Here is a 13,836-nt window from a genome sequence, read left to right as displayed (position 1 = left end):
ACCGCATGTGGCCCAATTGCCATTGCAATGAAATGTGTCTTCTATCTGGGGCAGCTTCTGACCTCTTCCTGTTTTACTGTCATGTGACAAGATGATGTCCTGCAATGCCAGCAAACATTGGACATTTCTTATCAGTATTCTAATTTAGTTCTAGACATTAAAGTGGCCCTACTGAACCATTGCAGATTTTTACATTTTGACTGCTCAGGTGGTCAGATCTGTTCAGGGCCCGACACCTGCCGATGATGTCGCACTAGGGCAGCAATAGATATTGAACACATTTTGATATAAACCTGCGACAGACTGGTGACCTGTCCAGGGTGTACCCTGCCTCTCACCTGTTAAAATGCTGGGATAGGCTCCAGCTCACCCGCGACCCGAAATGGAATAAGCGGTCAAGATAATGGATGGATGGATTTTGATATAAACTTCTTTTTACCATGTGAGTAAATGAATTTGGGTATATAGATATTTTATTTATTCATGTTCTACTGTTGGACCAAATATCAATACCAATATTTATATCTAAAAATCTTCTTGTTGATACACATATTAATCAAAAGGCAGCGATCTCTCACCCTAAAGTCAAAACATTTAACAATAAATCCCACAATATATAATCAAAGAACCTTGTTATAATTTAGACGAGTGCACATCTTTTTCTCAGTTCAGTTTGGACTGAGAAAAACAGTTGTGAAGTTCAGTTTCTCAGCCTTGGGTTTCACTGTGCCATCAAAATGAGCTGGAAGCACAGAGTCGGAAAGTTACGCAGTTTTGTTTTAACCCTGTAATGTTCACACTAAGAAAAAAGGAAGAGAAAAAATTTTCTTAGCATGTTTCTTTTCCTTTGGTCAATAATAATAATAAGAATCAATGTTTTTTGTTTTGTTTGATAACATTCATTATAGTAACTAAAAAAAAGAGTTAAAGCCATATGGAGGAAGATAAAAATTTGTACTGGCTGTAGTTTATTACTTACTCCCCTAAATCTAAAAATGTTTCACTTGTTTGATATTTTTTTAGGAAATTTCTCTCCAAAATAACATTAATAATACAATTTTTCCTGTTTTTTGGGCTTGATTTCAGCATATAGTTCACCATGATCACAAAAGCACATAGAAAATCCAATTTGATTAGTTCGGTAAATCAACCGATTGCCAACCTCTTCACCACCACAGTTCTGTTTTTGGATTTTTAATTAAATCCCTGCTCTAATTTGTAAGTGAAGATAAAGAGAGTGTGAGCCAAAGACTGGTGCAGTGAAATAAGTTGTATTGATGTTTGTAGTAATCTGCTAGTCGTCAGTTGAACTTGATAAATGGCTCAGATAACTCGCAACACTTGTAATTTGACTTTCAGCCACTGCCCTTCCACCACCTGTAGTCTCCACTGTCACACTTTATTTTTGCTTTACCTCACCATCCCTCCTGTATGCAATAGCAGCCACCAAGTACTTTCTATGCATAAAAAAAAATCACTGGTTCTGACCCAAATGCAAGACCAAACCAAGGTGTGACTGATTATTCTTTATTGAACATATTTTGTATATGTACATTTCAGCTGTGGATGGATAATATGAGGAATTTTCCTCATGAACAGCATCTTCATGTTGCTTAAAAAGGAGTTTTCTCCAAAGGTTTCATGCAGCAGACCAAAGCATCTTTGCTTAAATCACATCTGAAAACCAAATGTTTCTTGTTTCATTCTTTCATTGTGATTTGAGGCTGTTCATTTGTTTTTCAGGTCCATGGGGAAGATGCATGGGCAGCGACTGTGGGCCGGGTGGCAGCCAAAGCCGAGCAGTCTGGTGTGCCCATGTGGACGGCTGGACGACTCTTCACACCAACTGTGACCAGAGCCAGCGTCCCTCCAACCAGAGGAACTGTTTCCGTGTGTGTGACTGGCACAAGGACCTTTATGACTGGAAACTCGGTGCCTGGAATGAGTGTGTGCCAGTATCGGCAAGGACCTTTGGTGCCCCACGGCAGTTCACATGCAGTGGAGGCGAAGAGGGCATTCAGACCCGGGAGGTGAGCTGCATACTTAAGTCAGACGGATCTCCAGCAGAAGATGCCATCTGTGAGTACTTTGAGCCTATGCCTCGCCTGGAGCAGGCATGTTTGATCCCTTGCCCTCAGGATTGTGTGGTTTCTGAGTATTCACCATGGACATCCTGCTCTAAAACGTGTGGAACAGGCCTCAGGAACAGAGTACGCAGCATCCTGGTTCCACCACTTTTTGGAGGTTCTATTTGTCCCAACCTCACTGAATTCCAGTCTTGTAAACCAGGACCTTGCAAAGGTCCAGAGGGTCTTTACAGTTTAAGGGTTGGATCATGGAGCCCTTGCACTGTCCCGCAGACCCGGACTGCTCGGCAGGTTAAACGCAGGAAAGGTAAAGGCCAAGGGCTAAGGGAGAGAGCAGGAGTCAAAGATCCTGAAACCAGGGAGCTTATCCAGAAGAAACGGACCAGGAACCGCCTTAACCGGCAAGAAAGTCCCTTCTGGGACATCCAGGTGGGCTACCAGACTCGAGAGGTGACCTGCATACACAGGAATGGCAGCAAAGTGGGACGCAAGTGAGTGGAAACCTTTTAAAATTGAAATTTTCATATCCATTTTCACACAGTGCACAGCAGTTAATTCTCTTGTCTTAATAAGCTTTTATCCCTCTGTCTCTGTTTTTATTGATTCATTTCCCACCATTTAGTCCTCTGCTTTTCTGTTTGATATTTAGTTGTATTGCTCCTGAAGCCAGTGGATTTCTAACAGCTTGACATGTCAGATTTGTCCTCCTTGAAAGTTTTTTTCCGCTGTCAGGAGGTGACATATTGGGGAGGATGTTTATCAGCTGTGTCGTTGTGGCTGCCGTGCTGTCAGTGCAATGAGGCACAACCACCCTTACAATGTATTTGATGTCAACTTCTGAGGACGGTAGTAGCAAAGAAAAGCTCCTTTTCATGACATAAGATCAATCTTTGTGTTTTTGTTGTTTTTTTTGTTTTTTTTTTGTGGAGTTTTTGTTTTTTAAATAGATATTTAAGCATATATTTCATTTAAAAAGAGAAGAAATCAAGTATCAACCAAAATGATTGATTATTAAGTGATAAAATTTGCATTTCTGATGTTAGTCTTGTAAAATAAATAGTATTTTGAGTTTGTTTTCTGTATTTTAATGTAGATTAACTTTTAGTGATCTTACAGGCAAGCTAGAAAGATTTAGAGACTGAGTAAAGCATCCCTTATGAATGGGGGATAAAACATGTCAGTCATTTTAAAGCAATATCATCATGTAAAAAATCTCCACCAAACAAATCATCACTTGTCACTATGTTCCCCTTTCACCGGGAACTATTATCTTAAGTACATGCTGTGACTCTGAGTGCCTCCATGTGGGATCTAACCTGCTTGACCTGTCATTATTTTTGCTGCGAGCTACAAAGGCAGACTGTCTGACTGAAAATAAGGAAGATTAAATAGCTGTCATTTTCCACTCACTCGCTCGAGTGCCTGCCTGAAATGCCCATCAAACATTTACTCCCCAAAATGAATCAGAAACGGTCATGTCAGACAGGAAGGTGCTATCAACATAAATGCAGCTGCAGATTTTCTTTTTTGTCAGAGAGAATTAGAAAAATTCTCAACAATGGTTGTTCTGTGTACCTTGTTTCTAAGCTGGCGTCTGGCTCATTGTGGACAGTACTTGTAAAGCAGTGCTGATTAACCACGTTTCTTCTTGCTAAAACACTTCTCCCTGACAGGTTCCTTGACGTTTTCGCTCATTAAACAAACTGAACTGATTTACAATGAGCTGCTTTATGTGTCATGGCAAGATGAACTTCTGATAAGGTATCAGAAATCAACATGTTAACACAAATTGTAGCACTAGAGATGCTTGTATCTGACTGAGGTTTACAGGTGTCTCTCAAGGCTGTAATTCATCATGAATGTGCATTTTGTTGCGGCTAAACTAACATGAAAAGGTCTGAAAAAGTCACAGAAAAAATGTATCTGTGACCTTTTCATAATCTTTGACCAGCTTTTCTGTAATAGCTTGATCTGTTTGAGCATTGATCAATGCAGCTCAGTGAGCTTTAAGTCTAGATTTATTTAGCCGCTTCTTCATTTGTTTGTCCTGAAGATATAAAGCAAATGTGCAAGCATTTGTTTATATTCTCCTCTGGCATTTTTGTACAGTTTTTTTCTCAACAATTTTTTCTGTTTCTTTATTTGGTGATTATTTTAGCTTTTTCTCACATGTATTTTTTACCCTCTGGTGACCTTCATGTCAGAAAATATCCGCACATAAAAACAGCTATAAAATTCATCTGTATTTTTTTTTTTTTCATACATCACTTCACTTAAGACCTCAAAACTTATTTTTACCCTTTAAATGCCTGTTTAAATATTCAAATTATGAATCATTCCTTAAAAACGCAAAAACACAAAATGAGTTCATATCTTATTGCATTTCATTTACATGAGAAGCTGACATTACAGAATGAAAAATGTAGATTTATTGAAAGTCATTCGGGCATTTTTGGACATAAACATCACCAGAGGGATGTTGTTGCTAATCTTTTAAAGATACCTATATATTTATAGATCTCAATATTTAGCATATCTAAAGATAGACAAATCCAAGACTCTAATCACCACCAAAGCCCTACTCTCCACTATTTATTACATAGAAAATCATTTTTATTCTGTTTCTTGTTTGTTAAATAATGGAATAATTTAAACAATGAAACTGGCATTTAAAGGGTTAAAAGTGATTTTTGGGGAGGGAAATAGCAGAAAGTTCGATAAATGTATGATGATGATCACAGTTTTTCATGCATAGGGATTTTTGTACACAAAGGTCAACAGAGGTGAATAAATTTGATCACCCTAATATATATTTATATATATATGTGTGTGTGTGTGTGCATATGTTCTTTTTTTATTTTCTTTGTTTTATTTATTTTTTTTTTTTTAGTGATATGGCAGCTTTGTTTTTCATTACAAATTTTCAGAGCTTCACAGAATTCCACCTCTCATACACTTAAACCAGTGGTTCCCAAATTTATGGGGGGGCAGGGTTATATCCGGAAGGGGGCACATAGGCTACATAAAACTAGTGGTTTTTGCACTGCTAGTAAAATAGGGACAAATTTGTGAAAGCACCAATAGGCAAATGATGATGAATCAACAACAGACATTTCAACAACCAAAAGAAAAGACAAGTAAATATGATGAGGTATATCTTACCCTAGACTTGACCAGGTGGTGGTCCCGTAATGGTAATGGTCAATGGTGGGTAATGAAGAGAGACCACAGTGTGCTGTACATCTCAAAATATCAGCATTTGTATGAAGTACAGTATGAAGCCAAACTGGTTACGTCTCTCCACTTTGGAAACGTCTCATCCTGAACACTAAGAAAAACCTGCTGATAATTTTAGAAACAAATTACTTAACAGTTGTAAATAGCAGAGTTGTTTTATTAAAGCAGCATTTGTCTCATCAAGTGCTCAACTCACCTGAAGTAGTGTGCTACTTTGTGTGAAGTAGTAGTTTGTTTCCTGGTTTAAATGCCTCACACTACAGCAGAGGAACTGATCCTTCCCTCTGCCACTGACATGGTTGTAATAAATGAAGAAACAGCCAATAACTAATGTGTATTTTGTGGCACATTTCTTTAAGCATTCTTTAAGGATTGGGGGTGCATCTGATGGTTGGTTGGGGGGGTATCAGATATTCTATTTTAGGAATAATAAACCCTCAGACTTTCATGTCTTTAAGGTAATGAACATTTCCTCTAACGAGCTGTAGAGCCATCCTCTCTTTTTCTGTTCTTTCCTGACAGTAAAATTTTATGTCTGTTTCCGACTAACATGGTTTTGGGAATGTCTGATCTGCTGGAAAGAATCAGCAGAACAATCCCATCAAATCTCCATCGCACGACTTGTAATCTAAGATTTGATCAATTATGTATTAATGCTATTCATTAATGCTTTGTCAGTGCAGGCCTCTCATCAGCAACTGGGATCAAATATTTCAAAAGAACCATGAAAACAACTTACATGCCCTCAGGAGCATTAATATTAAACCCTGAACTTGTTTATTTCTTGTCCTCAAATATTCATAGTTGTTTTTGCCACTTGCTGAAAAGTGGAACAAACTTCCCAGTGAAGCAAAGAACCAGTCATGTCCCAGCCAGATGCCCCCCCTTCCTCAAACATCTTGCTCACTTCATTTCCAATTTTATTTGATGAACATCTGTCATTGGGTTGCTTCTTTCTCCACAGTCCCCAGCTTCTTCCAAACAGTCCTCTGCTTCTGTCCTTGCTCATCTGATTTAACTGGAGTGGTGATGGGGAGCGTTATTGTATTTACTACTGAGCGTCATTCTGAGGCTCATCTATTATTCAGTAGCTCAAAAGTTGTTGTGTTTTTTTTGTTTTTGTTTTTTTTTAGTCGCCAAGGCTTAAAAGTTGTTTTTAATCACTTGACCCACATAGAATTATGTTTTCAGACCATCTCAGACACCCTGTTTGGATGACTCCAGTTCAAGTCATGAGTGTCACAATACAGCTTGCAGATTTTCTGGTTGCCTGTTTCTCGTCTTGGAGGCCTTTGACTCCATTGTTGGATGTAACTGTGGAACCTAAAGGCTCAAAAATGACTATTTTTCTTTGACATCAACTTACTTATTTAAATAGAAATTGATTGTGTCCTCATTCTGTCTGAATGACTGAAATGAAGAAAAAATGACTTCTCTCTGCAACGTTGAAATCTCCACCAAAATGTACACAGCAAACGGCAAAGACTCAAAGGATCCAGATATTGTGGGAAAATGGGTCACTGGCTGCATTAGGGGCTTTTAAAACACAAGTTCCATCTGAGACATGAAACCAAGCCATCACCCCTCAGTGCGTCACATTTCTCTGTTTAAATTCCTCATTGTTTTCCTCTAAAGCAGAATGAGCCGGCACACCATGCATGCTTGGCAGGAAAAACAAAGCCCAAGATTTTTCACAGTGTCTCTTCAGCAGCACTTCAAAGACCGCAGAGGTGTTTTAATCTGCAAAGACACAGGAGTTAAAAGAAAAAAGAAACACAGCTCATATGCTTCCTGATTTATACCAAAAGTCTCCAGTTGCTGGAGGTGAAGTGTGGCAGCAACATCTAAATGAGGGGTTTCTAAATGAAGCAGAGCTGTAATTAGCGCTAATAGCTCGTCAGCTGCATCGCCTCAAGGGGAAAAGGCATCTAGAATGAGCCGGCTTTGGTGAGAACAAATTTCTAATGATTGGAAAGAGACCCAGAGAGGACGAGGTTACTCATTTCTTCTAAATGTTGTTGGGATGATCAGAAGAACAAACACTAGATCACTGATTGTTTTGGTTGTTATCACACTTGAGGGTTATTGATACTCAGACTCCCATTCTACTCCTAATGTGACTATGCAGTCGGTAAGCTAATGAGGAAAAACTGATGACACTGTGTCATCAGTCAAGTGAAGAGTTAAAAGTGAAGCTTTTCACGTTTGTGTGGATGTGTTGATGCAACAGTTGGGAATCATACAGCATGTCGACTGGACTGGGACTCAAAGTCAGACTGAGAGTCAGACACACACAATATTTATTTTTTGTGTGTGTATGTATATATAAATATATATATATATTATTTTTTTAAAAAATACACACATGGACAAAATTGTTGGTACCCTTTGGTTTATGAAAGAAGAACTCACTATGGTCACAGAAATAACTTGAATCTGACAAAAGTAATAATAAATAAAAATTCTATGAAATTTAACCAATGAAAATCATGCTTTTCAACCATGCTTCAACCAGACTGAAAATAATGTGACCAAAGGGACATGTAAATCCAGGGTGTGTCCACTAATTAGCATCTCAGGTGTCTACAATCTTGTTATCAGTCAGTGGGCCTATAAATAGGCCTACAGGTAGTCACTGTGCTGTTTGGTGACACGGTGTGTACCACACTCAACATGGACCAGAGGAAGCAAAGGAAAGAGTTGTCTCAGGAGATTAGAAAGAAAAATATAGACAAGCATGTTAAAAGTAAAGGCTATAAGACCATCTCCAAGCAGCTTGATGTTCCTGTGACTACAGCTGCACATATTATTCAGAAATCTAAGATCCATGGGACTGTAGCCAACCTCCCTGGACGTGGCCGCAGGAGGAAAACTGATGACAAATCAAAGAGATGGATAATATGAACGGTAACAAAAGAGCCCAGAAAAACTTCTAAAGAGATTAAAGGTGAACTTCAAGCTCAAGGAACATCAGTGTCAGATCGCACCATTGGTCGTTGTTTGAGCCAAAGTGGACTTAATGAGAGACGACCAAGGAGGAACCATTGTTAAAAACAAACCATAAAAAAGCCAAACTACATGTTGACAAGCCACAAAGCTTCTGGGAGAATGTCCTATGGACAGATGAGACAAAAATGGAACCTTTTGCCAAGGCTCATCAGCTCTATGTTTACAGACTGAAAAACGAAGCATATGAAGAAAAGAACACCGTCCCTACTGTGAAACATGGAGGAGGCTCTATTATGTTCTGGGGCTGCTTTGCTGCATCTGGCACAGGGTGTCTTGAATCTGTGCAGGTACAATGAAATATCAAGACTATCATGGGATTCTAGAGAGAAATGTGCTGGCCAGTGTCAGAAAGCTTGGTCTCAGTCGCAGGTCATGGGTCTTGCAACAGGACAATGACCCAAAACACGGCTAAAAACACCCAAGAATGGCTAAGAGGAAAACACTGGACTATTCTAAAGTGGAAAAGGCTCCCTTCAAACCTTAGACAACGGGAGCAGTTTGCTTATGAGGAGTGGGCCAAAATACCTGCTGAAAGGTGCAGAGTCTCATTGACAGTTACAGGAATCGTTTGATTGCAATGGTTGCCTCAAAAGATTGTGCAACAAAATATTAAGTTAAGGGTACCAAAAGTTTTGTCCAGGCCTGTTTCATGAGTTTATTTATTTTTTTAAATAATTCTGTTGAAGCATGGTTGAAAAGCAATGTCTGACTTTCATTGGTAAAATTTCATAGAATTTTTATTACTTTTTTCAGATTCAAGTTATTTCCGTGAACATTGTGAGTTTTTCTTAACCGAAGGGTACCAACAATTTTGCCCACGTCTGTATAATCTTTTTAAAATTAAATTTTAATTTATCACATACATATAATTTTATAAGCTTTTCTTTCACGTATTTCTGCTCATGGTTGTATCCATATTTTATGATGTTCATGCAATAAAGATGTACATTGTATAGTTATGTGAGTTTAATTTACATGGCTTACAAATATTGGTATTAGTATTAATAATGTTCAAGAAGTATCATAAATAAATGGCATCGTCATAAAAGGAAAAATGCTGGTATCACCCTAGATTTGATGCCATCTTCATGGTTTCCTCTGCTAGCCATTTATTATTGAGGAACTTGTTTTAAATGGACACAGTCATAAATTGGACTACCATGGTTAATATAACAGATTTGTTTTTATTGGGTTGTATATTTAAGTCTTATCTTTGAGATGTCTCTGTTGTGAATTTGTGCTTTACAATAAACATGCGGTTCAGCTCGCAACTTCAAACAAATGGAAATTTGAGAAATTTGAGGTAAATTTTTCAGGTTTGGTTTGCAGACCTTCATGTTGTTTGTTGAAACAATCCATTAATACAAGATAAAAAATTGGCTAGTTATAGTTTGACTAGAGAATTTGCACTGGGGTATTATCCAAGTCTACAAGGTCTTAAACTCAATTATGGGACATAGTTTACATTTTTTTAAACTGGAGTGTTCTTACTTAAAAATGCTGCTTCTTTCAACCCTTTATTTCATCAAGTAAATTTTTTTTAACGCTCTAACCTCCATCTGCATTTTCCTTTGTTATTCTTCCCTAGCTTGTGCACACTTAGAGACCTGCCGCTCACCATCCAGTCCTGCATTCTTCCCAAAGCATGCCAGATAACAGACTGGGCTGACTGGAGCTCCTGCACCAAGACTTGTGTGGACCCCGAGTCTCCTAAAGGCAATCGCACTCGGAGAAGACAGGTGCTCCAGTTTAACGTGGGGGAGGGGACGGAGTGCCCGCCGCTGGAGGAGACAGAGTCCTGCGAACCCCAGGGCGATAGTGTACCACCCTGCGCCACGTGAGTTACCCATAATTACTATGGATGGAGGCAGTGAACGCAGTGGGGAGGGATGGGGGAGATATTTTTTATAGAGGTATTTTTTCTGTTTTTCTGCATGGTTAAAAACCTGAAATGAAACGCTGCAGGGATTCAGTATGTATTTGAGTCACGCTCAGGCACAAATACAGTCAAATCAAAGTGGCGGCTCAGGCTGCACATACTTCCTGTTGACCTCCTTTTACACATATCACCAAGCTAATTTGCTCTCCTGGGTGGCTCATCGGTGAGTGTGTGTTTGAGGCAGCATATGGAGAGAGATCAGTCTAAGTGCTATGGCTGGTGCCTCACACAAAGTAAAAACAAATAGAGGGAAAATAAAAGGGAATTTTGAAATTTGCAGTCTCATTCAAAATGATTCAGGTTAACCCATATTATTATTTATTCTAGATTTCTGTATGAAGAGCTATGAATTTCTAATCTGGTCCAAGAGAGAGTTTGATTTTCAGTGAAAATGATCACATGTGCTCTGTGATGCACAGAGCCAGCCCAAGGCATAAGTAAACTCAATGGCTGCTTGGGGTCACACACAGCAAAAGTGCCGTTCATGTCAACGTACATGACCAGGAAAAGGGTCTGAATGAATTATTGAATGGTATGAAATATTGAGAGGATTATTACAACTAAAGTGATCATTTAATGTAAAAAAAAGTGAAGAAAAACGTGTAAAACAAACAGCCAATGATCTATTTTATCAGTAGGTGTTTACTTCGGGTGATGCTGCTGTAGGACTTTTATCACTGCTGCACAAACTCATTTCAATGATAAAAAGAAAAACAGGTTTTTAGCCTCAGATCTTCAGTTTTATAAGAGTTTCCTCATCAATGTTGGTTGTTTAACTTCAGTTGTCACATCTGGTGTTTTTTTGACAGAAATTATCACCATGGAGACGGTTAGTGAGATGATGCTGTGTGAATTCTGAATTATGATCTAGAACATGGTAGAGATGATGCAGATACATACAATGTACAATACATGCTGCATTTAGAGACCCTTGGACATCTAACGTTTACCCTTGAGAGATTAATTAACAGTAAATATTTGTAGCATTGGCTCGTTCTGTTGATACAATGCAGTAAAAACGGGCAAAGTAAATATAGAAATAACTTTTTTATTCTTGGTTTTTTTTCCATACCATTTCAGTGTTTTCCAATTTGTGGTTGTACTTTTAATTCCACATCAAACCCTCACAGAGCTGCTTCAGTGACTGTCACTCCTTGTCGACTTTGCAGTTTTACCTGGAGGACCACCGAGTGGAGCGACTGCCGGGTTGACTTGTTGCTCAGCCAACAAGACCGTCGACGTAGCAACATGACGGGCCTTTGTGGTGGAGGTCTGCAGACAAGGGAGGTTTACTGCATTCAGGCCAATGCTGAGCTCCTAAAATACCTCAACGACCTAAAGGAAAAAGACAAAGGTAAAGTTAAGATCACCTGAAAATTCCTTAGTGTATGTATTCCCTCTCATTGTTAAGTTGGATCATAATTCTCAATAACTTTGGACCAAATGTTTGGATGGGGAAAACCTGGAGTGGATGTGATTGCTTTCTCCCTTTGATAATGAGTCCTCTAAACTACCAAATGGGTGTCGAGACTAACCTCATAAGTATGCAAAACAGATATCATCCATTAATATTTGCTTCTGTTATTAGTCATCTGTTGACTGTCGGCCCACCAAATCCATAGTTTCATTATTGTTTTTATGGCAAAAAAGAAAGGAAGGCAACAACTGCATCAGAAGAGAAAAAGTCTGGGTGGTGCATCCCGTCCAGGTCCACTTTTTATTGTGGTTTGGTTTCTAAGGTTTCCTCACTGAAGCTTAGGGAACTTCTTCTTGATGATCTTTACTCATCCCATTTATTTGCATAAAACTGACATCTGAAGTGTTTCCACAGTCTGCTGTTTTTTTTGCATGAAACACCTTTATATTTAAACTAAAAGCGGAAACTGGTTGTGTGGCATGTTTTTGTGACAGCTCAGCCTCTGAAACACCAGGAACTGCTCTTCTTTCAGCTTTCCACTCCACAGACATCTGTCTTTTTCAGCTACAATACATGTTCATCACTGGCAGCAGATCAAATCTTTTACTCAAGGTGAAACATTTTTAACTTGTGAGGATGCATCTTAATCAAATTTCACGTCCTTCAGAGCGAATTTGCATCTGTGTGCATAAACCCAGCTCTTCTAAATGAAGGTAGCATCAGTGTAACACCCCTGAAAATATGGTCTCAGATCTTTAGTATTGCTCTACATCAGTCATGGTGGGAGGCATTAAATTTTGTTTTATGGCAGCAGTGTGGTCTTATAAGGAATATATTTTCACATATATTTTGCTCCATCTTGTCCTCTGCATAGTTATTCATAATTAGGTTTTTAAAGGGTTTTTCAAGGCCTGTTGTGCTACTAAATCTTGAATCTTAAAGGTGTATGAAATATAATATAATATAAAACATGCCCCTGTGTGCATAAACAGTGATCTGATATTGCATTAGGCAACGCTAAAAGCAGCAGACATTCAAAAGCTTCATTCCAGGGACCCCATGACCAATATTTACATACAGTAAAACTGTTAATAATAACTGTTAATAAATAAAGTGTCAAAAGAAAAACTCCAAGGCAAAGGCAGGTTCATCAAAAAAGGTCATTCAAAGGGTTTCCCATCAAGTTTACAGAGAAAAACAGCATAAAACTATACTTAATAAGCTACACATTTTTTTCTTTCTATAGTTTCAGGAAACAACACTGGGTCATCCCTTTAATCACGTGTCTTTTTTTGGTACTCAGATGATTCATAGGTCAGTGCAAAGGGGTTTAATAGTAAGAAAGTAAACACATTTTCAAGGGAAGACTTTACAAAAAGCTTCACAATGATAAAAACAAACAAACAAACAAAAAAACTTACATTAAATGCATATGGCAACTTGAAAGCAAACTTAAAAACAGAATAAATAAAACAGAAAAATAAAATAATAAATCATAAAAATAAAAAAATCTAATGCAGTAATTATATATTGGCTGTGGAGACTGGTCTAATTCTTTGGGGAGCAACAGTTTCTCATATAGGGAGACACTGATCACTGAAAGACGGCCCATGCCTTTTATCATCAGTGTCTGATTATAAAAAACTGATCAAGATCTAATAAAGGCAGCTTAAAACTTTCCTGCTGACAGATGATTGAGGATGTGACATTAGTCCAATTTATAATAACAGTGCTCATACATTCAAACCAATTCATGAAAATAACTTCGTAGTTAAAGAAAACCAACAAATTGGTTATCTTTAGCTTGGAAAACTGGTCCCAGAAATGACCTGCTTGCAGCTCATCAGTGGCTTTTAACAGCTGTTCTCAACCTGATGGAGACTTCCCTTGATGTGATTTTATCTGAACAAACCTGTTTGTATCTCAAACAAATTTTATGGCCTCACTCATTCCTTTCCTTTTGCGAGGCATTGCACTATTCCCCCTGTTCTATTTGTAGAAAGATCTTTTTATCCCATACTGCATGGAAACTGAGACCCCCCTTTTCAGTTTAACTAAAATCCTACATGCATAATAATCTGGTACAACTGAGACAGAAAATGAGTGAAAAAGCAGCATGTTTACATAAAAACAGGTCTACAATGAGC

At 38.3% G+C, this 13,836-nt stretch overlaps 1 protein-coding gene across 7 annotated transcripts in view; it reads left to right on the top strand.

Annotated features, from left to right (window-relative positions):
- Positions 1–13,836, top strand: part of LOC121642399 (thrombospondin type-1 domain-containing protein 7A) — a 212,574-nt gene that overhangs the window by 73,670 nt on the left and 125,068 nt on the right. For all 7 annotated transcript variants that reach the window (XM_041989126.1, XM_041989125.1, XM_041989127.1 and 4 more), the window contains exons 2-4: positions 1,744–2,578; positions 9,922–10,170; positions 11,442–11,626. In XM_041989126.1, the coding sequence (XP_041845060.1) occupies positions 1,744–2,578; positions 9,922–10,170; positions 11,442–11,626 (1,269 nt within the window). The remainder of the gene's footprint in view (positions 1–1,743; positions 2,579–9,921; positions 10,171–11,441; positions 11,627–13,836) is intronic.

The sequence above is a fragment of the Melanotaenia boesemani genome, chromosome 6 (assembly GCF_017639745.1).
Source record: "Melanotaenia boesemani isolate fMelBoe1 chromosome 6, fMelBoe1.pri, whole genome shotgun sequence".
NCBI lineage: Eukaryota > Metazoa > Chordata > Actinopteri > Atheriniformes > Melanotaeniidae > Melanotaenia > Melanotaenia boesemani.
Note: the sequence above shows the minus strand (reverse complement) of the source record. Positions and strands in the feature narration are given on the sequence as shown.